The 27,804-nt window shown below is 42.0% G+C and overlaps 2 protein-coding genes across 4 annotated transcripts; both read right to left on the bottom strand.

Annotated features, from left to right (window-relative positions):
* Nucleotides 1–293: 293 nt before the first annotated feature.
* Nucleotides 294–6,823, bottom strand: fbp1a (fructose-1,6-bisphosphatase 1a). Its single transcript, XM_085785922.1, has 7 exons — nucleotides 6,616–6,823; nucleotides 4,632–4,794; nucleotides 3,479–3,571; nucleotides 3,063–3,203; nucleotides 2,836–2,973; nucleotides 2,536–2,655; nucleotides 294–851 (listed from the first exon to the last, which is right to left on the bottom strand). Exons 1-7 carry the CDS (start codon nucleotides 6,783–6,785, stop codon nucleotides 660–662), a joined length of 1,017 nt encoding a protein of 338 aa, XP_085642048.1. The 5' UTR covers nucleotides 6,786–6,823; the 3' UTR covers nucleotides 294–659.
* A 3,841-nt stretch (nucleotides 6,824–10,664) lies between these two features.
* On the bottom strand, nucleotides 10,665–11,521 carry LOC146981011 (phospholipase A2, minor isoenzyme-like). 3 transcript variants are annotated; one of them, XM_085788106.1, is made up of 4 exons: nucleotides 11,470–11,521; nucleotides 11,214–11,349; nucleotides 10,998–11,131; nucleotides 10,665–10,783 (listed from the first exon to the last, which is right to left on the bottom strand). In XM_085788106.1, the coding sequence occupies exons 1-4, from the start codon at nucleotides 11,519–11,521 to the stop codon at nucleotides 10,665–10,667; spliced, it is 441 nt and encodes a 146-aa protein (XP_085644232.1). The 3 variants fall into 3 exon arrangements, with proteins under 3 accessions (XP_085644232.1, XP_085644231.1, XP_085644229.1); XM_085788105.1 differs by having other exon boundaries at nucleotides 11,214–11,358; XM_085788103.1 differs by having other exon boundaries at nucleotides 11,214–11,391.
* Nucleotides 11,522–27,804: the final 16,283 nt, after the last annotated feature.

Raw genomic sequence — 27,804 nt, forward strand, 5'->3', positions numbered from 1 at the left:
TCTCCATTTTTTATGAAATATTGAGAAAACATGCAATGTATAAAACGCTATAACATATAAAACACTAGAATTAAGGTGCAAATGTGGAGTTTTAAAATAATTGAAAACACTGTTTTGGTCTGGTCAGATTCATCTGGATTTATTGAAACATCATCATTTCAAACAGTAGCTGTTCACATATTTAAGGCATCGGTTTTTTATGTCGAGGTCGAGTTTGGTCCTTCACTTGTGCAGCGTGAGTTTCCTGCAGAGAAACCCAGGAGGAATTCTCTCTCTCTCTCTCTCTCTCTCTCTTTGGTTTTTTATTATTATCTCAGTGCATTTGTGTTTTTATTTTTATTTTTGGCACTTTTATTTTGGTCTTTGGTAGTTTTTATTTTTTTGTCTTTGTGTGTGGAATGTGTGCGTTTGAGCTTATGAACCACAATTTTCACGTCTCCATGAACATGAACATTTGCTGGTGTTGTCATTAAAACCTTGTAACTCCTCGGCCTCCTCAGTAACACTTCATCCAAAAACAAAAACAAAAAAAAAAAAACACATCAAGCTTCAATAAAGAGGCCAAAACTTTCCCAGCACTCACACGGCTCACGGTTTGGAGAAACAAGGTTTTTCTTTGTTTTGTTTTTTCATGGTTGTGTGGACGAGTCTGTGCGGCGTCACTTCTTGCCGTGCTTCTTGCAGATGGCGACGTACTCCAGCACGTCCTCCGGGGATCCCATGGCGACGGGCGCCCGCTGGTGGATGCTCTCCGGCTGGATGTCCAGGATGGTCTCGTAGCCGGTGGAGGCCATGCCGCCCGCCTGCTCCATGATGAACGCCATGGGGTTACCCTCGTACAGCAGCCGCAGCTGAGAGCCAGGGGAGGGAGGGAGGGAGGGATTAGTCTCAGAGTTTATTATCATCATCATCTCCCTGAACTAAAGCATCAACTCCATTTCCTTTTGTACTGTACTAAGTAATGAGAGAGGTATCATTCTGAGAAATTTAAAGACAAAACCCTGAAATATTTTGCTGCTCTGATGCAAAAACTGGAACGGTTGTTTAATATCAGTGTTTCTTATTTTTTATTTCTAAGGCTTGGAAAAGAAGACAGTTTGTTTAATTAATCTTTGATGAACTCCTTTGAATCTTGGTATCGTTTGCTCTTTCTTTCTTTCTTTCTTTCTTTCTTTCTTTCTTTCTTTCAAAGATGACCTGATTGGCTCCTGAGGATCTGGTTTTTTAACTGTATTTTTGTATTTTTGTGTGTTTGTTTCATTGATGTGCTGACGGCGTAGGTGCCGGTTTGTTTTCTTGGTGTCTACTGTAAGTCCATGTGGGCTGGGCATATGGATGTATGCATGACACAATGATAAAATTGAATTAATCAATCAACTATTAGCAGCTAAAAAAATTTCTGTAGCTGTGCCGTTTAAAAAAAAACTTCTGCTGTATACAAACAAAATTTAATAATTCCCCTAAAAAAATGTATATATTTATGATTAAGATATTTAAGATTATTAATCTCTGACCTCTTAAATTCTGTTTTAACTCGTTCATTAGTTTGATTCAATGTCCTTTATTTATTTAACAGGTATTTTATATGAGTCATCGGGCTTAATCGTAAATGAAGGCTTCATCCTCCTTGAACTACTCACTTTAATTTTCTTGTTAAACATCTGTATTTTTTAAATCTAATGTGTGAAAACCGGTTTAAGTTACACTGTGACAGTGTCAGAGACAACAAAATCCTTATTGTCAAGATGTATAATGTATAATGTATGTTTGCATAAAAAAGAAACGGACTTGTTGAAGTAATTTACAGTGTTTTTCATCCCCAGTGTGTCAATCTCATGTTGTTGGGTTCAGTCTTACAAACAGTGGGAGGATGTGCAGAGTGAAGAAACAACATTGTGACACGATGTCCTCACCACGGCCTCATGCTACAGGTCAGACCGGCGAACGGAGAGAAGTTGTTTGTTTTTTTATGATTGAAAATTTCTTTGGAAAACGACACAGTGTAACGATCACAAATGGAAGTAGAGAAAATAAAATCTGAGTTTATCCACTTTTCTTTTACTCCCTTAGTTTCTAAGTAAAACCTTTTCATGTCATGACAGCTCACTTGTTATAATAAATAAACCTCCGAGGAGCCACAACGGCAAAACGATTTAGAAACATACTGATTTTTTATTGATTCATTTATTTTAAATGTGCATAAGCTAAATATTATAATTCATGCTTTTCAAAAATAAAACACCACATCTTGAAGTTATTGAAGGATAAGTTTAAAATCACAAATGCAAACACACAGCACAAGGTTCCTGTGTTCAAAGATGGAGCGATGCATTTTTTATTATAATATATTATCGTAGGCCTATATAAAATTGTATTTTCTGGTAATAATACATGAGTTTGAGTTTAACTTGTATAATAGAGGAAGTTTTAGTTGTTTTTGATGCAATCTACTTCATGTCTTCTGTGTCGTCTTCAGGTGAAACATCAGTTCTACTTTGCTCTGTAGAGTTGGTAAAGCGGAGGAGAAGATCTTACCTTTCCCTTGGGGCTCTTCACATTCCCTGGGTATAAAAAGATGCCTCCGTACATCAGCGTCCGGTGAACGTCTGCCACCATGGAGCCGATGTAGCGGGCGTTGTACGGTTCACTGCCGTCCTGCAAACCAGTAAAAAGTTGGATTAGTGGGTCGGTTAAAGCTGCATGAGGTCACGATGCACAGATACAAAACAGAAACATCTGGACAGAAGGAAACATCTCATCAAACTGGATCAAACAACTATTTTTATCCATCATCAGACTTCAAATCTTCCCCACACGTCCTGATGTTGCCGTTACCTGAGGGAACTTCTTCTTCTGCAGATACTCTGTCACAGCCGGGTCGAAGTGTTTTGAGTATCCTTCGTTGCAGCTGTAGATCTTCCCTCGCTTCTTGATCCTAATGTCGCGGTCGACCAGGATGAACTCACCGAGTGCCTGAGGAGAGGAACGACAGGAAATGTTATACAACTTTGTGTTGTACTGCTCTGTGACGGTTCGGATCGTCCGGAGGGAACTCAACTCACCGGGTCGAGCATGAAGCCGTTGACTCCGTGTCCGGTGGAGAGCACGACCATGGTGGCGCTGCCGTAGAGGGCGTAGCCGGCCGCCACCAGGTCTCTGCCCGGCTTCAGAGCGTCTCTCTCACACGGCTCGTCATCTGTGTTCTGACACAAAACAACATGACTTTATTATTCATCTTTCCCCAACTCTTCTCTGGACAAACTAACACACAAGCATTTGTGGCTTCATTAATTCCTTACGCAACAAGTACGCAACAAGTCTCACTAGCACTAGCTAGTCTCACTACTGATGAAGCCCTTTGGATAAGAGGCGAAACGTCTTCCCAGACAAATACAAGTCCAGTTGCCTACGGTTCAATTTGCCCAGAAAAGAACAATGACCTGGATGAATGAGAATATCCATAGACAAGCGTTTGTACCTTTTTGTAGATGGCGAAGATGGTGCCGATGGAGACGAGACAGTCGATGTTGGAGGAGCCGTCCAGAGGGTCGAAGCACACGATGTATTTACCCTGAAAGGAGGAAAGAGGAGAACCAAATCACTAATCTAATGTCACTTTAGACAGATTCACAGGTCTAGTTGCTGCACAATTAATCACAATGTGGTCAAAACTGCAATTTGGCCAAGTGCAATTTCCAAATCGCAGGAGCTGCAATTCTTTTCCCATGAAAGTAAAATGTGTTGCATCATTGTTGTTCTCCGTCTGCACCATACGTGTTGTGTTGCTGCAAACAAAACAATATTCTCACCACATAAAGGGGACGTGCTTGTTTGGTACAAAATCCAACAGAAATTACATCAATTCTATATTTTTCAAGTCAAAATGACTCTGAACACTGAAATCTGCCATATAACTGCAATATGATGGTTTTTTTGCATGGTGTGCAGCCCTTCTTAATATGAATCTTCTTACATTGAGCAAAAACACTGGTTGCAACAACTAAAGATGAAAGTTTAGAAAAACAAAAAACACACTAAAGACTGAGATCTGAGAATCAAAGTAAAATCGTCTCATTCATAGTATTTTGTGGTTTGTACTTTGTATATCATATATCGATGATAATAAAACACCACTTTTATAGACTACAACATCCTTTACAACAGTGAGAAAAAGTTTCAAAACTCATCTCCTTTGCCAAATTTGCACCTGGTGTGATGTCACATTACTCTGAAGTCAGTTTGAGTCGTCGTGTTTACATCATCGTTTCTGCAGAAACGAGAGGCGAAACACTGGATTTAGCAACAACCTCGTGCTGCTGCAACATTTCCATCAGGCTGGAGGCTTTAGAACAACATGTTGAAGTTTCCAACATGTTCATGTCATTAAATACGTCTTTTTTTTTTAAGATTTGAGGATTTTTGAGCTCAGATCATATGAAGAGAGAGTTCACGACTTCGGGCAAAGGTCGAGATTAAAACCAGCTGCACCTCAGCCTGAAAAACCAGATCCAGTTTGAATTCACCAGGAGGAAATGTGGATCATCCAGTTTTAGTATGAAGACAATACGTTTCCTTATGAGAACTCGCTTCATGGAGGAAGCGCAGATGCTGACTCTGGTTTGACGACTCACCCTGGTCTCCGGGTCCACGACGATGATCTCCTCGTTCTCCTCGGACACCAGCACGCAGGAGGTGAACGACGACTTGAGCATGTTGATGATCAGGTCGTTGGACAGAATATCCAGCTTCTTCACCTGGTCGCCCGTCACGTTGGTGCTGCCAGCGATGCCGTAACTGATGAGATATGGGAGATATAAGACAAAAAAACAAAACAAAACAAAACAAACAGTGAGAATGAAAACTGGGAACTGGCACGAAGACAAAGTCACTTCCTTGTTCACACAAGGTAAAGGTAGAGGTTTGTGCGAGAAACTACATGCACTGATAAATTTTGAGATTTTGGGCTATTTTTCTTCCTTAACATGTATTCTTTCAGAAAAGTTGAAAGAAATGGTAGAAAATCCACATTAAGGTTTTTACTTTACTTCATTTTGTCTCTTTCTGCAGTAGATTTCTCCTAAATTCACCAGAAGTTAAAATGCTACTGTGACATACTGTGCTGTCCCTGTTGACTGACCCATGTCATGTCAGGTATCATTGTAAAGCTCTCTCTCTCCTGAACAGTTATGTTATTGTAATTTCCTCCGTATCCGCAACAAATCGTAAAAGTACGATTTACATTAACAATCTATGGCATTTTACAGTACAAGTCTTTAAAGGCCGTTTTCTCAAAATGAGTTTTTCCTCAGACTCTGAGCCCGAAATCTCTACTTCAGCAGCACCTACAGACACCAAACCTTCCAGTTTTATTCCTGTCTATATTATGAAGGTTTTCACATTGGGGTTTGTTGATAGCCTGATTTATACAACATTTTATTCCTAAAAATATGGTGAAATTGGATTTTTTTTGTTTTAGGGCTGGTGACAATATTTTCTCATTCAGAGTGATAAAAAGAGAAATCCAAAATCCCCTCTGTAAAAACTTCTGACTCTAATATGTCAACAAAATAAAACAAGAATTTTGAAAGGGGCTTTATCAATTGTTCAGATTTCGGTTCTGGAAATGTATGCAAATGAACGCATATTTCATTAGCTATGGCCTCATTTACACATTTAAATGTAAAATTTGACAAAACTACAAAAAATATTTGTCTTAATGCAAGTGATAAACATGGGAAGTTTCATGGTGATATCAGTTAGTTCAAATGTTTACCCTATTCACCTGTAGTGTCCAGCTACAGGCGAATAGGTCAATCAGAAGAGAAGCCTCATCTCTTCGACTGGCTGACACTGTCCTGTTGTTACTAGAGCTACAGAGAGAAGAGGAGATGGAAACCTATGGTGATGGTGAGATGAGATGGTTTTGGTTCCTAAAACCATAAATACATCTTCTTATTGACCACAACATGTAAATTATGGAGCTTTAACCTCCATAAACCAACTGATCCAAGTTTGATGTGAATGATGTGATAGAAAAAAAAAGTGCAGCTGATGCATGACTCTGCATTTCTGAACAGCTGCAGTGATTGAGTAAGAAAGAAAGAAAGAAAGAAAGAAAGAAAGAAAAGAAATTGCATCAACAACAGAAGTGAAAAACCTGAATCAAAACCAGTCTGCAGAGAGATTTCAGCTCCGGAGACATGAAAAAACAAACAAACATGAGGTCAGAAAACCTTCATGTGTGAATAAAGAGGGAGTGGATCTTTGATTATCTCTGATAATGAAAGCACAGATTTCTCTTGCACATGTTTTGGTTTTTCAAATGGAGCAGGAAATGTGTTTGCTGGGAATATACAATGTGCCTGTGTGGAGAAGTGAAGTGAGGTGGGCGTGGTGGTGTCAGGTATGCGCTTCCTGATTGGCGCAGTGAGAACCTGAATCTCCTGCTCTGTTGTTTGTGCCAGCGTGGATGGGATGCACGGGACTGACTGACACTCGGCCCAAAGTTTGTCGCATTAAACACAATTAATTTTAACACAACAACAACACAACATTTTCTTTCTAACCCTTCTTCTTGTTCTTACTACTATTACTACTATTACTACTACTACTCACAGGTGGGCGATCCCAGCTTTACGCACGGCGCTGGAGATGGCCTTCACCGCCGTGCACAGCGAGCTCAGCAGCGTCGTCAGCTCCCCGGTGCCCTTCGCCTTGCGGCCTTCCTCCATCATGAACCGGGTCACGGTGACCACGTTGGTGTCGAAGGTTCCTCGGTCGGACATGGTGGTGATGGACGGTTCCTCTGTCTGCAGCCTGAGAGAGAGGGGGAGAGTGGGAGTGGGAGGCGTCCGGACGCTGCGGGGCTTTAAATGCGCTGAAACGCGGAACTCGGTGGAGGGAGTGAGGCAGCGGGGAGCCAATCCAGAGCCGAGGGAGAGGAGAGGTGTGGCCCCCCCACCCCGGCTCTGGCTCCCCCCACCACGGCCCAAACACTGCCCCGCTTTGTGCAAACTCAACTGTTGTTCCCTGATGGGCTGATAGTGTTTCCAAAAGAAGGATGTGACCAGAAGAATAGACCCGGTGCATACCTGCTGCTACCTTGTGCAAGACAGTCCGTGCGCTTTATTACAGCAGGTTGGAGCTGTTTCATAAGTTTTAGAAAGAAAGAAACCAGGGTGGAGAAGCTGCGACACATCCCTGATTATATTATATATTATCTATATTGGACCAAGTCTGGTGAATGATACAGGATCCACATTCATCCACCTCAAGGCTGCAGCAGCATAAGTGCATGTGTAGCACTGATGCTGCAACACAGGTCTTGCAACTTGCAGAATAATCTAAAACTTTATTTACTTTTTTTTTTATCCTGAGGGCAAATTCACGTTAAAGGGATAGTTCATCCTTTTGGCAAATTCTACTATCACCATAATCCCTATAGTCAGTAGGTTCATTACCTTTGACTATCGGTGCATGTTGTTTTGAGATCCGTGAGCTGCTCAGTGAACACAATGGAGGTGAACGGTACAGGTCTCCTGTCCCTCATCAAACTCATCAAATACACAATCCAACAACTCCAAAATGCTCTGGTGGACAAGTTGTGACCTGCACATTCTCCACGCTATGAAATAATAATGTAACATTACTAGACAGAGTTGTTTTCGAGGCAAATGCAGCTGGAACTACATTCCAGACACGGCTGCTGGGTGGAGCAGTTCTGAGTATTTGCTTCATGTGTCCTAATGTTACATGATTATCTCATAGCGTGGTGAATGTGCAGGTCACAACTTGTCCACCAGAGCGTTGTGGAGTTGTTGGATTGTGTATTTGATGAGTTTGATGAGGGACAGGCGATCTGTAGGCTACCATTCACCTCCCTTGTGTTCACTGAGCAGCTCGCGTCTCTGCTCCGCCGATCTCAAAACAACATGCACCGATAATTAAAGGTAACGAACCTACTGCTATGACTACAGGGATTATGGCGATAAGAGAATTTGACAAAATGTCGAACTATCCCTTTAATATTTTCATCATCAAAGTTTATGAATTGGATTTAATTGAATAAACTTTATTGATCCCAAAGGAAATTCTCGCTGCCAGCAGCTCATTCATTCAGTATGACATACATATATATGACATACTATGGTGTCACTCCCACTGCTTTACACTAGTGAGTTGTGATTTTATTTGTCTTAAAATGTATTCTTTATTAACACTTAACACTTTTTAACTATTTTACAGTTTCCTGACACTTTTATGTGAGCTCATTAGGGTCCGGGCAGCTAAGGGCACAATAAGCATTTAAATGTAAAAACTTTACAAATTCCTACCAACGGTAGGCTACATGCTACAGTTTTGCAACTTTCACCAAACTGAATTTTTGAGAACATTTTGAATTCTGCTCTCATGGGAACAACTGCAGTCAATGTAAGAGCGACATTTTTAAACATCATATTTTCTCTTGTGAAGCAAAACACTTATCGTTAAAAACAAATCACTAACATTTCCATGCTGTCAAGATGCAATTTATGTATTATCAGATTTTTGTTTAGATAACAGAACTTGTGACATTTTGACCATTTTAAAATCTGCCTTGAACCTGCTGCCCGAACAGTGTCGATAAATGAAGATACACATCAAGTCTCACTACCAGCCAATTAGCTCAGTGAGTTAAGAGAAAATGCCAGATGTCCTCAACTGGTAACACAAACAATAGTCCTTGAACTGGACCATGGGTACTGTAGAAAGCTCACCAAATTTTGCACAAAGGTCCAGTCTCATCTTCTTCTTTCTTCTTCTGAGGAAATCATACTTCCCAAACTCACCAAACTCATCCAACAACAACATCATGAGACGGAGTTGTTTTCGAGGCAAGTGCTACTACTTTCCAGACACGGCTGCTGGGTGGAGGGATTTCAAAAGTGCAAGTAGTTCCAAGTATTTCATGTGTCATAACGTTACATAATTATACTTGATTATTTCATAGCGTGGTGAATGTGCAGGTCACAACTTGTCCGCAAGTAAAGTTGTTGGATTTGTGGATTTGAGTTTTGAGGGACAGGGGACCTGTACCGTTTACCTCCATTGTGTTCACTGAGCAGCTCGCGTCTCTGCTCTGCGGATCTCAAAACAACATGCACCGATAATTAAAGCAGAAGTAAGCAGAATATTTGTGTTAATATAAGTCTTAAATAGTTATATCTTCCGACAGCAATCACTTACTTATACATAGAGTGTTTGGTCCGAAACACGGGTCTGTCAGTCACTCTGCTCTGCTCTGAGCCGAGGAGAAAACTTCTTGTATACTTCCTGTATCCTACAACCTTTATCCAATGAGGAGAGAGAACGACATGAAGGGCTGTGTGTGCAGCCAAGGGATGCGCGTGAATGTGGTGACGTAGGGACAAGGACCAATAGATCCATGACGAGGGCGGGGGCTGCTAACTCCATCGGCTGACAAGAAGTTAGCCAAAACGACCGGATCGCTTACTTCTGCTTTAAAGGTAATGAAGCCACCCCTATGACTATAGGGATTATGGCAATTTATTATGGAATTGCCAAAATGTTGAACTATCCCTTTAACAGGGTCTTCCTTGATTTTGTCTCTGTGGTTCTTTATTATCTCTATATAAATATACTGTATATATATTCACAAGTTACAACTGTAGCCACTAGGTGGAAGCATAGTAGCCTACTCAAATGCAGCTCAAAAGATTTTGTGACAATTCCATGTTTGACCACAATGTAGCTGCAATGAAGAGTGGCGCTGTTTGTTCTACACTTCATTTACAGCTGTGGTCGAGAGAGCTAAGAGTGTACAGAGAGAGGAACTGCTGAATCAGATAAATAAAACGTTATTTTTCTGATTGTTTCACAGCGGTTACGTTCAACAGCACAAATAAACTCCACAGCTTTTTGTTGTTGTTGAAAAAACAAAACTGCAATCTCTCTGTCTCTTTTTCTAAATAGGTTTGAGCAAATTACTCACAATTATTTATTATTATTATTATTATTATTATTTTTTTGGACAATAATTCAGGTCGGGAATTTCTATTTTGCCAGTTAACAAATGTTCCAAACAAACCATAAAAAAACAAACAAAAAAAACAAACAATGTGTGATGTACTGGGAAAAAAAACCCTCACAAAAAGTAAAACAGAATACATAACAAAAACATGGATTTTTTTCCTCCATTTTTGTAGATATACCTTTGTTATATGCAAATGTAGGAGACTGGACATGGAGTTTTACAGAAAGTATGGCAGGAAAGAAAAAACACAACATCAGATCACAGGTATGCTACAGATTTCATCCTGACAGCCAGACATGAAAAAGGGAGACAATAATGCCCTCTGTTGGCAACTTGAGGAAAGATTATACCCTTGAATAAGCAACCATCAGTAAACATCATGTAAGGTTGGTGTTCATATAAAGTAGCCTATAAAGTAAAACAACTCTGCAGCTCCATGTGGCATCAATCATGGATGTTTCAGGTCTGTAAAAATTACAGTATGAGAAACTTGTGGCCTCATACAGAAACCATTATATTTTGGGTTTGACTGTACAGTACGTATAGGGTTATGTGAAAATAGCTCAACATCATAATGATTTTCAGTAAATAAACATAACAAACTACTGCTGAAAACTGTTTGCGGAGGTCTTTACTGACACCGGCTTTTGGGCAGGTGCTTGTGTTCGGGGTTAAAGTTTGATTTGGCGAAACACTCAGAGGCCTTCCTGTCGCACTCGCAGATGAACTGCTCACATTCATTGTTGTTTGCTGAAGGGAATGGGAGCAGAGAGCAGTAATGATTACAAAAAATATAGAAGAGATGGTGACCAGTCTGTTCCTGTTTGTTCCTAAAACTTTGACAATAAATTAAAATATATTTAGAGAATAGAATGAAAATAGATGTTACTGCAGCATTTCTGAACAAATTAACAAATTCATGAGACCAAGTCAGCAGCAAGTGTTTTAGTTGTGGTGTACTCACGGCCACAGGTGACCTTCTGGTTCTGCTTATCACAGTTGTAATTGTAGAACTTGATGTAAGGGCTGTCAATGAACCACCGGCACTTAGGATGGTGATTGGCGTCATGGTAACACTGGTCGTGCACTTGGCAGCACCTGCAAGTTTAACAAGGCAAATATTTAAACACACCGATGTTTTTAATGTCGTCTTTGAATTGAACAGCGTCCGAATTCTCACCTGTCCAGATCATCCACAGGCGTGCCAGAGCCTCCTAATCCACAGTAGCAGCCGTAGTCAGTGTAATCCCAAATAGGCCAGCTATGAGGCATCATACAGAGGATCATGCTCCTAAACTGGGGGAGTGCATTGCTCTCTTGGTGGGCTGAAACACAACAAAAGGGGGGACACTGAGAATCTGATGAAAAAGATGCAACTACTTGTATTAACAATCATAACACAAGATGATGAACAGCTCTTGTCAAGTTGTACTCACCGCTCACAGAGAGGCCAGAAACCAAGAGGATGAGAGTCTGGAAGGTATTCATCATGCGAATCACAACTTCAGCCAGAGTGTAATAGCTCTCACTTTAAGATCACGCCCTGCTTATATACCAAGCATCCAGCCCTGTCAGCTGTTCCAACCACACAATGTCGCACGCCTCATCTTCATCTTTTTTTTTTTTCTCATTGTTTGATGTGATGTTTTGTGTTGTTCGATGTTTGTTGGGTGCTACACTGTGTCTATGTTTCTATGCCATGAGGAACAAGTGTCTCGGACGCACGACAAATTTCAGAAGTGATTCTGACAATAAAGTGAAGATAGGCACATTTGGGATTCACAGACTTTAGCAACAGGGTAAAAAGTCACGTTTAAGACTCATTCCTTTAGCAGGTTCCCTTTTTTTGTTTTGTTTTGATCACGATGGGGGAGAAATGTGCTACAGATATTTCTGCATGCTTTACTATTTTGTTTTTGCCCAGACTTTTCAAGACAAAAGCAGACTATTTCAAGTTTAATTAAATTTGAAATATACTGTGTATACTGTATATATAAATGTATGTGTACAGTACAATGATATATGAATATAAAGAGAATGAAGAGAGCATATCATGTTTATTTAGATAAAACCTGCTTATTCAATGTACATGTTTAAATATTTGCCGTGTTAAACGTGCAAGTGCACGACCAGTGTTACAGCGACGATATGCAGCATCCTGACTGCTGGCCCATCACCGACAACCCTCACTGTGGTGGGAAGAACAAGGTCACCTGTGACCGTGAGCACACCACAACTACAGCAGAACATTTCCTGCTCCCTTCTTGTAAACTTGTTAAAGGGATAGTTCACCCTAGAATGATATTTCGCTCATTATCTACTCACCCTCATGTCGACTAAGGGCTGGAAGAAGTTTCAGAGTCCTCCGTCCCTTCTCTGAGTTACAGGGGGTCTTGGTGTAGCAGTGCATGTCCATATAACGGTTGTAAAGGGACACCAGAGCTCTTCGTAAAAAAACACACACAAAAAAACATCCAAATACCTCCATGCTGCTCGTATGTAATGTCCGTCTTGTGCTGAAGCCCCAAATTGCGTAATTGTCCCGAAAAAAATTAAATAAGTCTATATTTTAAGCTTGTTTGTAGCGGAAGCTTCTCAAAGCTCCTCTTCCTGGTCCGTCCAAATCTCGCGTGATTTGCGCCGGCGTCAGTGCAGTTACTGCGAATCACGCGAGATTTGGACGGACCAGGAAGAGGAGCTTTGAGAAGCTTCCGCTACAAACAAGCTTAAAATATAGACTTATTTAATTTTTTTCGGGACAATTACGCAATTTGGGGCTTCAGCACAAGACGGACATTACATACGAGCATCATGGAGGTATTTGGATGTTTTTTTGTGTGTGTTTTTTTACGAAGAGCTCTGGTGTCCCTTTACAACCGTTATATGGACATGCACTGCTACGCTGAGACCCCCTGTAACTCAGAGAAGGGACGGTGGACTCTGAAACTTCTTCCAGCCCTTAGTCCACATGAGGGTGAGTAGATAATGAGCGAAATATCATTCTAGGGTGAACTATCCCTTTAATTTGTTAAGCAATGCTGCAGTAACTTCCCTTTTACTCTTTTCTCTCACTATATATGTATGTATGTATGTCTCTGTTTGCAGCTTGCAGTGATGGACTTCATAATATGTAATGAGTTTAAGTTGACAGAAGTTTCAACAGTATTGGGGCTACAGTTTGGTGAAAGTTGCAAAACTGTAGCATGTACCCTTGGTTTGGTAGGATTTTTTTTTTAAAGTTTTAACATTTAAACGCTTAGGAGGGGGGGTGGGGAGGGGCATGTCCTTAGAGTTGAGTAAATCTGGCATAGGGTCAGACATTTCTGTAAAGTTTGGTGAGTTTTTGCCCATGGGAAGTAGGATTTCCTCTGAAGAAGAAGAAAGAAGAATTCCTAGGAATACAGGACACTAATAACCTGCTGAGTCGGGACAATTTGATTAAATATGTAAATGCTTGTTTTATGCACAAGATTATATATGGTTCCACCTCTCCTCCGCTCAGACAGTTCGTCAACATAAAAACAACTGCATATGGGTTCACAAGAGGTGCAGGTGGAAAAGTTATTTTAGTCAGTCTCTGTTAGAGCTGCACTAGAGTGGAATTCCATCCCAGCAACTATTCAGAGCTCATTTGAAGAGATGGTTAATAGGTGCTCAGCTCTGTCAGCGCTAGCACGTGATTACATTGGTCTGTCTGTGCTGAACCTGTAGCCATCTTGTTGTTGTCTGTCTGCTTTCATGTGTCAGCATGCATGTCTTATTGTGGTCTTGCTTTTATTGTGTATGCATGCATTTTGTGTCTGTGCTTCTGCTTTGCATGCTGTGGTGTTATGTGCCTTGCGTCATGGGTCTTTGTGCAGCATGTTTTGGGGATGTCTTGAATGATGTTTTCTGATTGATGTTATATGTTCTTTTGTCATGCTGTTAATTGCTGTGCATGTTTTGTAGATTGCCTTGGCAAATAAATTTGTAATTCACATCCACGTTCTTGATTGTACCACTGCTGTCTTCACACCGTGGGAAGGACGACAGCAACCTCACGTAGACTCAGAGGTCTTTCAGTTCGATTTCTTCTCATTCCATTTATGTCTGCTTTGATTACAGCCATGTCATCACGCCCTACCTCGTTATTAACGCCTCTCTATGTCTACTAAGCAATTCTTGTCAGAAGGCTTTGAGGTCCAGGGACATGGGTCCTTGAGGCTGTAGCTACACTTTTACACAGTAGGCTATAGGCCCTGGCCATGAAATTAAACAAGCCACTTTTTTATTGTTATCATTCCATTATTATGTATATGAATACAAGGGCAAATTAAGTGAGACATAGGCTACACTATCTTACTGTATGAACTATAGTGTATGGAAAAACACTGTATGTTTGCTATTCAAAGGTGGTGGTGGTGATGACATGAGTCCTGCTGGTACTTAAGGAGAAGCCAGTGCAGACCAGTTGGCAGAAGGTACAGAATCATTTCTAGAGCAACAACATGCAAGATGCAGACATAACACCAACAGGCATTGCCATTTGACATAAATGGCTCTCATTTGTAATACGGTAATAGCTGCCATTCTAGCACTAGTGGTGTTGAATTTTGCTGTCTGTTGCTGACTTGCTGTTATGTATCCCAGCCCTATTAGAATATGAGTCAATATTATGTGATTGCTTAGGACCTGTCACTCAACGTTTCCGCGCCCTAATTGCGTTTACTGAGGGTGTAAAGTCTGCGATTTTAACATGGGGGTCTATGGAGAATGCTCCCTTCTGACACCAGCCCCCAGAGGAATTCGAGGGGATTGCAGTTTTTTGAACGCGGAAGTGAGCTTCACTTCTCAGACCGACAACTGCCCCCTTGGCCAGGCCCTCAGCCTGTCAGGTTAAAAATGTCCTTGTTCCTCGAATAGAGAGATGATACATGAAGTTTGCCTTCACTTGCATAGGAACATTACACATTAGAACAAAATCCCTTTAAATTTACCCTTTGAAAGGCCCCTCACAAGTGTTTTAATTCTGTCTTGAAAAGTTGTGAACCTCCCTTTTGATGTAAATCAGCATAAAGAAGTGTTTGGTTTGCAGACAACCAGGCTTCATGAATCCGCTTCACAGACCCCGGTGCCCGGCCGCCACTAGAGCAGCGGCGGCGGCAGCGGCGGCGGCCAAGCACCGGGGTCTGTGAAGCGGATTCATGAAGCCTGGTTGTCCCGACATGATTCACTCACAACAACAATTCTTTTTACAGTCTATGCTCACAACACTGCGGCTGTAACGTTATGTTGTGTGTGTTGTAGCCTACTTTTCACGGTTAAATTATCACCGCGACACACACACAGAGCGGCGAGTCAGTTAATACGTAGTAGCCCCCTGCTACGAACATACAGCGGCTAACCAGCTGCTACTTCCCCGTAAGCACAAAGACGGTTTATAAACCAAGACCTTTCATGACGAGTCAGCTTCCTGTATGCATGTCACGTGGGCTTCTGCACGGCCACGCCCCTTTAGAGAGACCAGAGGCAGTTTGGAGTGTATTGATTCCTATGGGACAATTTAATGTGAACACCGATTATGATCGGGCCTTTCTCCCCACGGTCACTGAAGCAAATTTTGGACTCATTTTTCACAAGCCACATCTCTTCCGAACAGTTTGACACCAAAATGGTAATTTTCAGACGGAGAGATCCGGAGAAAATCCACTTTGTTCCAGACCTGTCTCTGTCTCTACGACACACTCTCGCGAGATTTGGCACAGATCTCCTAGGCAACGTCAAACAAACGGCCGCGAACTCCCGTGAAAATGATTTAAATTATTTTTGGCATGCTAAATATTACTGTTAGTAGTGTAAATATTTTATGTTATCATAAGAAAATATAAATATCTCACTTTCATCTACCTAAAAATTGTATAAATCCACACACACGTTCACAGACGAGGTGGGGTGACGGTTGGCCACGCCCATTTAGAGAGACAGGAAGTGTATACCATTTCATATCATTGGAGCCATAGACATATATACATAGACGCCGCATTGACTGCTGCCTTCCACTAGAGCGACGTGCCTACAGGGCGGCCATCTTGGAACAGGACTACTCACTCCTGCAGTGCATTACTTCCATAGAGGTATGATGTAAAAGTGATCATAATTCGCTCAATTGTCAAGCTATTTTCACAGGGTTTGTTTGTAACAAATGTCAGACATGATAAATATGTAGATCCGGTCTTTATTTAAGGTTTTTTTTTTTTAAGGGTATATATTATTATATTATAGGCTATTATTATTAGTGCCTCGTGCTGGGCAGCCAGCCAGCCTCCCCTCCAGAGCTCTGACAACACACAAAACACACTGTAGCGGCCCTTGGTTCCCAATAAACGAGGCGGAGAGTTCCTTACGGGTGCATGAGTTTATTTCTTTGGTGTAGCACCGTGAAAACTGAGGGAATATACAAAAAACACAAGAAGAAAAAGTTTAACACATTGCACTTCACATACCACTTCCCCAACACAGATTCAAAAGCACCCAATTTATTACTATAAAAAGCAAACAAACAAAACCACATTTTATTAACCCATTACAAAATCACTAAAACCTTATTTAAGGAATAAAAATATAATTTGAACGGCATCACCCCAAAACCAAAAAATAAAACAAAACATCAAAAATAAAGTACTGGCCCAAAATTAAGATACACACCTTGTTCCACAAACCAAGGGGCTAATAGGAGGATGGAAGGTGCCGTCTATACTGTGTGTCACTGTCTCCTGATAACAGAACAAAACCAAACTATAAGGGAACCTGCACCAACACAAAAATTACAAATAATTCAACAAAGAAAACTCACTCAACGAGCCACGGACATGCTTCAAACAAAGCCAGCAGCACAAACACTGAGCCAACCAGGGGAGAACAAAGGGAGGATGGTGGTGATGTGCACAGGTGAGCGCACACACCCACAGGAAGAGCTTACAGGTAACAGTGGCCTCCTCCCTTTTATACCCCAGAAAACTGACCACTAGATGGCAGTGATACACTGACTTTTACAGGCACTTGAGTGAGAAAAATAAAAGGGGGAATCAGCAGACAAGACACAGGAAGGCTGAGATGGCAGCTTTAAACAATTACTATCATTTACACTCCCACCAATCATGTTATGATAAATATGTCCTCATTGAATCATACATGATTTTTTTCTTTTTCTTCCTTTTAACAAGTAATACATTTCTCTTGGGTTCAGGTTCATAACCTTTGCCATCACTGTATTGAACCACAAATGTTAACAGATTGGCATAACACTAGCAAACACCAAGTTGCTCATTCTCTAACAAGAGCACCAACTTCTGAATGGGTCTTTCGACAATTGTGAGTTTCCCTGATGATTTCCGATCTCCCACTTGCACTTTGACCTTACGCACTAGGTCATCACTCCCTTGAATGGGTTCAACCACTCGTCCCAACTGCCACTGATTTCTGGGAAGAAAATCATCCTTGATGATGACAACATCATTAACTCTAAGGTTACGCCGAGGCACATGCCACTTTTGCCTTGTAGAAATATTCAAAAGGTATTCTTTCCTCCAGCGACTCCAAAACTGTTCAATCAGATATTGCACTCGTCGCCACCGTTTTGCTGCATACATGTCTTCCTTCACAAATTTCCCTGGGGGTGGAAGAGCGACTTTGGGCTTCATCAGGATTAGATGATTAGGTGTCAAGGGCTCTAGTGATGTGGGATCATTGATGCCATCTGTATTCAGCGGGCGACTGTTAACAACGGCCATAGCTTCATAGAACAGAGTTCGAAGTGAAGCATCATCAAGTCTGCCAGGACAGAGAGAAAGAGTGGCGTTCAACACATTCTTCACAGTCCGGATTTGGCGCTCCCAAACACCACCAGCATGACTTGCCGCGGGGGCATTGAAAATGAACTCACATTGTTTATCCGCCAGTTGAGCCTCGAGTTGAGTGACATCACACTGCTTTAATGCTTCTCTGAGCTCGTTCCTGGCTCCCACAAAGTTTGTGCCATGATCACAATGGAGTTGGCGCACAGCTCCTCTGAGGCTGATGAAACACCTTAAGGCATTCATAAATATGTCTGTCGACAGATCTTCCAACATTTCAATGTGAACAGCTCGGGAAGAGAGGCAGGTAAAGATGAGTCCATATCTCTTATGTTCCTTGCGGGCCCTTTTGATAATGAACGGTCCAAACACATCCATACCACTATATGTGAAGGGGGCTGACACCTCGACTCGTTCGCTTGGAAGCTCAGCCATACGTTGCTCCTCTACTGGGCGTCGAAGCTTCCTACACTTCACACAATTGTATATCAGCCTGGCAACAGATTTACTCCCACCAATAAGCCAAAATCCGTTGGCTCTAAGCTCCATTTGAGTTTGACTTCGGCCTTGATGGCAAATCCTGTCATGGTAATGTGACAAAATGAGCTGAGTAACATGAGAGCCCTTTGGAAGGATGACTGGATGTTTTAGTTCTTGACTGAGGGATGATTGCTTTAGCCTCCCACCCACCCGAAAGAGGCCCTTATCCACAATAGGATCAAGGCGAAAAAGAGGACTGGAACTAGGGAGACTACCTCCTCTTTCAAGTGTTTTCATCTCCTGGGAAAATGCTCGCTGCTGAGCAAGCTTAATAACCACATCAGCTGCTCTCTCTCGTTCTTCCACAGTCACATGATTACCATGTCTTCGCTTGGATGCCAGCCTTTTAATTCTTGCAACAACCTTGAGAAGTTTTAACCAAGATGAAAATCGGCTCAAAGCATCGAGCACACTGTTGGAGTCACTGGTGTTAGTGGTGGCTACATTCACTTGAACTGCTCTAACTTCAGGGTCACCGACCAGAAGTTCAGTGGAGTAGTTTGGTCTAGGTTTCACCTCTTGCTCCCACAGGAATTTGGGTCCTGACATCCAGCTTGTTGAGGAGATATTGGAGACATGTAGGCCTCTAGATGCATGGTCAGCTGGATTCTCTGACGTCTCAACGTAATGCCACTGACCAGGGTCTGTTTTTTCCTTAATCACTTGCAGGCGATTTGCGACAAACACATGAAATCTTCTAGCATCATTATTGATGTATGCCAGCACAACTTGAGAGTCTGTCCAAAAGAACTCCTCATCAATTTTCATTTCAAGTTCAGTTTTCAACATGACGCTCATTCTGGCAGAGATTACAGCAGCTGAAAGCTCCAGCCTCGGAATGCTCAAGATTTTTATGGGTGCCACTCTTGCTTTGGCCATCACAAGGCTGCAGTGTATTTCATTTCTGTCATTAATGTACCGTACATAGGAACATGCACCATAACCCACATTACTAGCGTCCGAGAAGTAGTGCAGTTCTGTCCTTACAATGTTGCCAAAGTTGTGTGGGTGATAGCATCTGGATATCTTTACTTCTTTCAGGTTTTGGAGGCCACCTTTCCACTCCTCCCACCGTGAATGTACATCCTCAGAAAGGGGCTCATCCCATCCCTTGCCCGTGCGACACAATTCCTGCAAAATGCACTTCCCAAGCAAGGCAAAGGGGGCGACAAAGCCTAGAGGGTCGTACAAGGAGGCGATAACTGAGAGAATACCCCGGCGAGTAGCAGGTTGGTCCCTTAAGTTGATATTAAAACTGAAGGTGTCATCTTCTATTGACCACTGAATGCCAAGTGCACATCCGACTGATGTCACATCCAAGCCAAAATCATGGGATTTAGCAGTTGTCACCCTTTCTGAGGGATCAACACAGCTGAGAACCTCTTGCCTATTTGAGTTGAACTTATGTAGGCGCAAACCTCCTCTTTTGCACAACCTTTGTGCTTCAACAATCAAGTCTTTAGCTTCCTTGATTGAACAAACACTGGTTAGGCCGTCATCTACATAAAAGTTCTTCTCGATAAAGGCTGAGGCTGAAGGATGAACAGATCTGTATTGCTGTGCTAAATACTTAAGGCCGAAGTTGGCACAACCAGGGGATGAGGCAGCACCAAAAAGATGGACGGCCATCTGGTATTCTTGGGGTTCTGTTTCCAAATCTCCATGCTCCCACCACAAAAACCTCAGATAGTTTCGAACTCTAGATGGAACAAAAAACTGATGAAACATCCTTTCAATATCACATACAACAGCCACAGCTTCCTTCCGGAAGCGACAGAGGACTCCCACCAGTGAATTAATTAAGTCTGGACCGGTCAGGAGAGTATCATTGAGGGAGACTCCACGGAACTTTGCTGAGCAATCAAAAACCACCCTTAACTTGTCTGGTTTTTGTGGGTGGTATACACCGTGGTGCGGTATATACCACACAGTATCTCTCTCAGCAGGGGGGGGGACTGGTTCAGCGTCTCCTCTGCTGATGGTTTCTTCCATAAAGGTTTTATAATGATCATGATACTGTTTATTGTTCTTCAATTTCCTCCTCAAAGATTGCAGACGGACAAGGGCCAGTCTTTTGTTATTTGGTAGTGATGGTGGAATGCTGCTCTTAAAGGGGAGGGGGAGCTCATAATGTGTGTCTTCTCTCTGCTTTATGTTGTCACTTAGGAGTTGGATGAAGCGGACATCATCTTGTGACACATACCTGTCTTCATATCCCTTCTCATTAAAGTCAGACTCAAGAATTTTAAGAACATCAGTGACTGATGGAGTTGGTATTTCCTTCGCTGCAATTCTGTGCACGAAGCTCTGGTTTCCCAGTCTGTCGAGATGGGGATTAGATGAGCCTGTTATACTCCACCCAAGCTCGGTTCTCTGTGCAAAGGGTTCGTTTCCATCACCTCTGATGACCTCCAGAGGGGCCAGTGCTAATGGACAATCATATCCAATTAGTAACCCCACTTCACAGTCTTGCAGTGGTGGAAGTTTGTCAGCTAGGTGTCTCAGGTGTGGCCACTGCAGAGCTGTCTTGGCAGTTGGAATATGAGATCTGTCCACTGGGATAAAATCCCTGGAGTAAGCCTTATGTAGCTGAATGTGGGTTTCAGAATGAATTCCTCTAATTTGCAGCCCATGGGAAATCTTGCTTGATATGATAGTGTCGACAGCTGTCATTGTGCTTAGCTTCAGTTGAACAGATGATGCGTTCACATTAAGTTCCTTGAGCAAATCCTCCAAAATAAAGGTTGAGTCGCTCTGAGTGTCAAGTAAAGCATAAGTGAGCAGCTCTCTGTTTGGTTCTTTCACTGATGACAAAAATACAGGTACAATATTAGAGGTGGAGGAAGAATTTTGAGTCACGGCATGGGACAATACATTGTGGATTTCCTGACTTCTGCTGTCCTCTGTGGAAGTAGAATTTTGCTCCAAAGCTGCCATAGATGCAGTTCCCCTTTCTTCATGCAGGCAGGTAGGATGACGCCGGCCGCATGCACTACATGTGTGTCGCCTTTTGCAGTCCTTTATGACATGGCCCTTCCACAGACAGCCAAAACAAAGTTGGTTTTCTCGAATGAATGTCCTTTTATCTTCCATGGATTTCTCTGCAAAGGTAGGGCACTTAGCTATTCCATGCATTTCGTCCTCACACACTGAGCAAGGTGGTTTTGACTTAAAATAAGTTGGTTTGTGGGTCACAGCAGAGGGGTTATTAGACTGGGCGCTTGTATTTAGAGTACTTGCTCTTTTGGGTAGTCTGTCATCCATGGCCTTGGAGTTAATCAGGAATGGGGATGCAATGGGGTTGCATGCTATTCGGGCTTCCTTTTGTATAAAATCTGTAAAACGAGAAAAGCTTGGATAATCACCAGATGCATCCAACTCATCCACAACGATTCTACTCCATCTGTGCACAATCCAATCTGGTAACTTCTTAAGTAGTTTATGATTTTCCTCACAGTCATTTAAGATGTCTAGCCCCTTAACATGGGGCATGGCCTCAGCACAGCCCTTTAAGAAGTCTGCAAATTCTCTAAGGGCTGGAGGGTCGCTTCCACTAATTTTGGGCCATTTCAAAAGTCTATCGCGGAAGGCCTTTTGGACGATAAAGGGATTTCCATATCTTTCCTGCAACAATGCCAAGGCGCTATAATAAGCATCTTCAGAATTCCGGTAAAAGAATCCCTCCACAGCCTTGCGTGCTTCTCCTGAGAGATAATGTTTAAGATAGAGCATTTTTTCACAGGCTGGGAGGGGCTTCTGGTCAATAAGGGCCATGAAGGAGATCTTCCAGTCAATAAATTTTAAGGGGTCACCAGTGAATGTTATTAATTCAGGGGGAGACAGCCTGCTTACACTTAAAGAGCTTGCAATGGCTTGGGCTAAACTGACTGTGTCTTGACTTGTTGTTTCAGGAGAGATCTGAGAAAGAAATGGAGCAGCCCGTGGGTTTAGCAAATAGCTGGACTCCACCCTTTGATGCACAGAGTGAATCTCAGCAGGCCCGCTCTCTTCTTCCTGATTCTTCACACTGCCTTCAAGATTTTTATAGGCTCTTACCCGGGCTGCTGCTACTTCCACCTCGTTTTCAGCTTCCAGCTGTCTTAACTTTAACTTCTCCTCTTCTCGTTTAAAAAGCATTTCAGCCTCCTTCTGCCTTATTTCTGCCAGCATTTTTGCTTCACTCTGCTTCCATTCATTTTCCATTTGACACAATTTTACTTGTTGAACTTGTATTTTTTGCATTGCCCTTGACTTCTCCAGTTTTACTAAAAGCTCTGCTTCAGCTTCGGCTCGTTTGCTGGAAACCATAGAGAGGGAGGAGTGGACCGAAGGTGTCTTTGTTTTCTGCATTTCCTTCGCATATCCAGATTTTACTGAGGGTTCTGCTTCAGCTTCAGTTTGTTTACTAGAGGACGCCTTTGAGATTACTGTTTCTGTGTCGGTGTATCCAAAAATGGAGCCATGTTCATTTTTATTTAATATCTCCCTTACCCTCTCCTTCTCCAGTTCATCATTAAACATGTTTTCAATAGTTCCTTTTCTTTTACAAACAAGATCACAGATCTCCATTGTGAGGGAGATGCAGGCATCCATTTTCTTGGTAATTTCTGGGGTGGAGGTGCAGTTGCGTCTGATAGGCTCATAGAATTCACACACTGTCTCATGTTCGGCTTTTATGTTTTGTTGAATGCTGTCAAGGTCGTCCAATGCGCAGAATCCCTTCAGTTTTGTTCTGGAGTCTCTTGCTATTTGTTTCCAAGAGCTGTATGCTTTTATGAAGTCTTTCTCATGTTGTTTAGCCCTCTCTTCTCGCAGCTCCCGACCCTTGTCTGTTAAAGTTCTTTCACGGGAGCTGGACCTGGATGATTGACCATTAATGTTGTCCATCTTTTGTGATTTGAGTGACATTTTATGAGGCTTATTGTATTAAAGGTTTGTGTTCAAATAACTGGGCTGTGGTTCATTTAGTTCACAAGGTGATGCCTTCACACATTATTTAACAATAAAATATCATAACTGTAGCCAAATGAACACGCAACAGCTATGAGCATAAAAACTTATATTGCTCTTTACCCTTTCAACATTTTCATGTAAAGAGACATTGTAAGTGTATCATTCATGGATAAAATACATGGGCTACTGTGGCCTTTACCGTGTGTTTGACTCTTAAACCCTTGAAACATTTAATTTCTACTTCATGTTCATTCTTGACATTTAACTCAAAAACAACATTCAGTGCGTTGCTCCATTTTCTTTCTTTCTCCCGTTTCTTTATTATTTCAGTCCAGTGTCTCTTACTGCATTTGGCTGTACCTTTAGAAGATGGGTTACTGTTCATTTACTGCGTGTGTGCCAAAGTGCAGGCTGCGTGGGCTGTGTCGGCTGCTGACGAAGGACGACGAGGATGGCTCGGACGTGATGGTCAAGTTTTCACTGTAGCGGCCCTTGGTTCCCAATAAACGAGGCGGAGAGTTCCTTACGGGTGCATGAGTTTATTTCTTTGGTGTAGCACCGTGAAAACTGAGGGAATATACAAAAAACACAAGAAGAAAAAGTTTAACACATTGCACTTCACATACCACTTCCCCAACACAGATTCAAAAGCACCCAATTTATTACTATAAAAAGCAAACAAACAAAACCACATTTTATTAACCCATTACAAAATCACTAAAACCTTATTTAAGGAATAAAAATATAATTTGAACGGCATCACCCCAAAACCAAAAAATAAAACAAAACATCAAAAATAAAGTACTGGCCCAAAATTAAGATACACACCTTGTTCCACAAACCAAGGGGCTAATAGGAGGATGGAAGGTGCCGTCTATACTGTGTGTCACTGTCTCCTGATAACAGAACAAAACCAAACTATAAGGGAACCTGCACCAACACAAAAATTACAAATAATTCAACAAAGAAAACTCACTCAACGAGCCACGGACATGCTTCAAACAAAGCCAGCAGCACAAACACTGAGCCAACCAGGGGAGAACAAAGGGAGGATGGTGGTGATGTGCACAGGTGAGCGCACACACCCACAGGAAGAGCTTACAGGTAACAGTGGCCTCCTCCCTTTTATACCCCAGAAAACTGACCACTAGATGGCAGTGATACACTGACTTTTACAGGCACTTGAGTGAGAAAAATAAAAGGGGGAATCAGCAGACAAGACACAGGAAGGCTGAGATGGCAGCTTTAAACAATTACTATCATTTACACACACTTTGCTCGGCACCAGCACCGGTACCAGCAACGATGATGGCATTGTACCGGTACCGATACTGACGACGGCAACAAATTCACGTGGGCTGCTCTCAGGACACAACCACAACACAGGCAGCAGACAGCTGCCCCTCATCAACCGGAGCACCAGCACCACGTAACCGGGCCGTTGCTAGGGACGCCGCTTGTTAAGCCGTGCCGGTAGTTTTCTTTTTCAGAGGTAATTTATAGATTAATAACGTCCATTTTAACCAACATTTTGTCTCTAATGAGTTATTTCACCAGTAAGCAGCTGTGTAATAGGCAGGATGATGTAGCTCGGAGCTGAGGGGCTCTGTCCGTCCTGGGTTTATTTCACTATATAACAACCTGCTGCTCACTATATATTATCCTTTACTTACATCTGACCTCTGAAAAGTGATTCTACAAGATCTGTTTTTTATGTTCCCCTTATTAACACATCCATATGCGGCACCGAAGTCTGGTATATTTTCCGAAGCTTGTCTGCTGATAGCATAGGGAAAAAAAGTAAAACCAGCATTTTCAAAATATCCAAGCATCCTGTATCATACCTACATGTCTGACGTTTTTAACAAATCAAACCGTTTGGAAATCGGTCCAAAATTCAGCGAATTTGAGGTTGAGGAGTTCCTCTTTTCCCCATAGCTGCATGCACTGCTGCCGCTGTCAGTCCTGTTCCAATATGGCGGCGCGTAGGCACGTCGCTCCACAGCCAATGCGGCGTCTATGTATATATGTCTGGAGCTGTGTCCCAATTCAGGGTCTGCAGCCTTCGGAGGGTGCATTTGAAGGCCAATTACGTCACAGCGCTGCGCGAAGGCTGTCCCAATTCGTCTAAATTCGAAGGCTCCTCCAAATGCAGCCTCCAAATGCGTCCTCCTTTCCCCTGCATTCGGAGGATGCATCGCTACTATCCTTCGCGGCCTCCCGTATCCCAAGATGCTTTGCTGCACCGTTGTTGTTATTAGCAACCTAGCCGTTAGCTATCGAACGGAGCAGCTCTGTGCTGTAGCCATGGTAACGCGGCTCTGCGGCCGGCTCAGAGGCGTGGCTGCCCGCTGCTGAGCTCTGCTCTGCTCTGCTCTGGCTGCACAGGTGAGGAGCAGAGGTGTGTGTGACAACTTTTAATAAGAAAGCTATGAAAACACATTACTTGTGCTCTTTATTCTCTATTCACTTAACAGCCTGAAGCCTGAAGCTTATCCCCCCCCCCTGGTGGCTGTTCAATGGTTTGTTTATCAGTATATGAATGATAACTGCCCTTGTATTGATTCTACTTCTTTAAAAAAAAAAAAAAAAAGAGGAGGAGGAGCGGAGGAGCAGTAGAGCCGTTGCAAGCGGCACTTTCAAATGTTTAACGTCCGGCCGTTGTTTACGTTACGCCGTTGTTTACGTTCGGATCAGGAAATGCTCTGAAGGCTAGACCGTCCCATTTACCGACCGTTGATGCAGCCCCCGGAGGAGCCTCCGAAGCCGTTTCCTCCGGAGACCGCGTAGGCTGGGTCCTCCGAAGGCTGCAGCCCCTGAATTGGGACACAGCTTATGATTGGAGCAGCCGCTCATGGAGTATCTTTCCATTTATTGAATATCTTTGGTAAGCAGAAGCGATTGCACCGGGGAAACATGTTGCTAGGCAACCATGTCAACCACACATTCTATGATTATTTCATTATCACGAGAAAACGGTCTTTGTTATCTCGAGATAACGAAATAAATTAATTCGTTATCACGAGAAAACAGACTTTGTTATCTCGAGATAACGAAATGATAAGTCGTTATCACGAGAAAACGATAATAAAAAATTTATACGGACTTGGCCCTTTAGGGCTTCCGTACTTTTTCCTGTGTTTTTAACTTTATATTAGCTTTTAAGATTCACTGCTTGCCTCATTTTATCAATGTGTTTATAGCATAAACATAATAACATTATTTATTTGTGTTAAATCTAATGCTAATTCATAATGGTTAGTTAGATTAATGAACACAGTGTTGCCATTTCAATATCCCTGCAATATTCTGACAATGTTTTAATTTCAAGGAAAAACAGCTAAAATATTATAGCTGGCTTATAGAATGGTTTACTCAATTTGTGAAGCCACTGTTGAACTGCCACTTGCCAATTAGCTCAGTGTGATAGACAATGGTCTTTGGTTCTAAAAGTTGTGGGTTCAATCCTCAACTGGTGCAAAATGAAGAACCTTGTAAGGTCAACTGTCTTGTCTTCCTATTCTCCTGTTTGCTGCTCAGAATTTGCCTAAATTTGCCAAAAAATAGCCCAGACCCGACCCATCGCTGTGCAGCAGCTATAATTATTCTCGTGTCTTGGGCCTTGTAGCAACCAAAAACGTAATAACGGCCAATAACGTAATAATTTTGGCCATTTTAAATGTAATAAAGCCAATAATGTAATAACCTGCCAATAATGTAATAACATTTTTGAGCCAATATTGTAATAACTTTTTTGCCAATAATGTAATAAGTTATTACGTTATTGGCCTAGTATTAAAAAAACCTTTGAAAATGTAATAACTGGTGCCGATAATGTAATACATAAATATGACGGCTTTTATGCAGTTTTGTGCAGTTTGCCAATCACAAATAGGTATAGTGGATGACATAGTCGTGTCATCCAAGATATTTACTATCTTTCACCTCTCTCTCTCTCACTTCTACCATGCATAATGATATGTTTGCAAATGGAAGAAGTAAGCATTGTAGGCTATCAACATAATTATGTATTATTACATTATCGGCACCAGTTATTACCAGCCAATAATGTAATAACTTAATACATTATTGGCAAAAAGTTATTACGTTATTAGCTCAAAAGTTTTATTACATTATTGGCTTTATTACATTTAAAATGGCCAAAATGATTACATTATTGGCTGTTATTACGTTATTGGCTGTTATTGATTGACGTTTTTGGTTGCTACAGGCCTTTTAATTCATCTTTTGCTCAGCTACATTGGACAGTTAAATCTCAACCTCTGACTGACACGACTGATCAGCTGTTTCACTACTACTCAGACCAGCTCGACTGACTCCAACCGTCAAGTCACGGTTGAAGTTTTTTCCTCATTCTGGAGTTTGACACCACAGGAGCAGGTGTTCCCCATAAAGCAAACAGTGTGTGGACAGACAGATGTGTAT

Source organism: Trachurus japonicus, chromosome 9 (assembly GCF_045865225.1).
Source record: "Trachurus japonicus isolate A0001 chromosome 9, Traja_1.0".
NCBI lineage: Eukaryota > Metazoa > Chordata > Actinopteri > Carangiformes > Carangidae > Trachurus > Trachurus japonicus.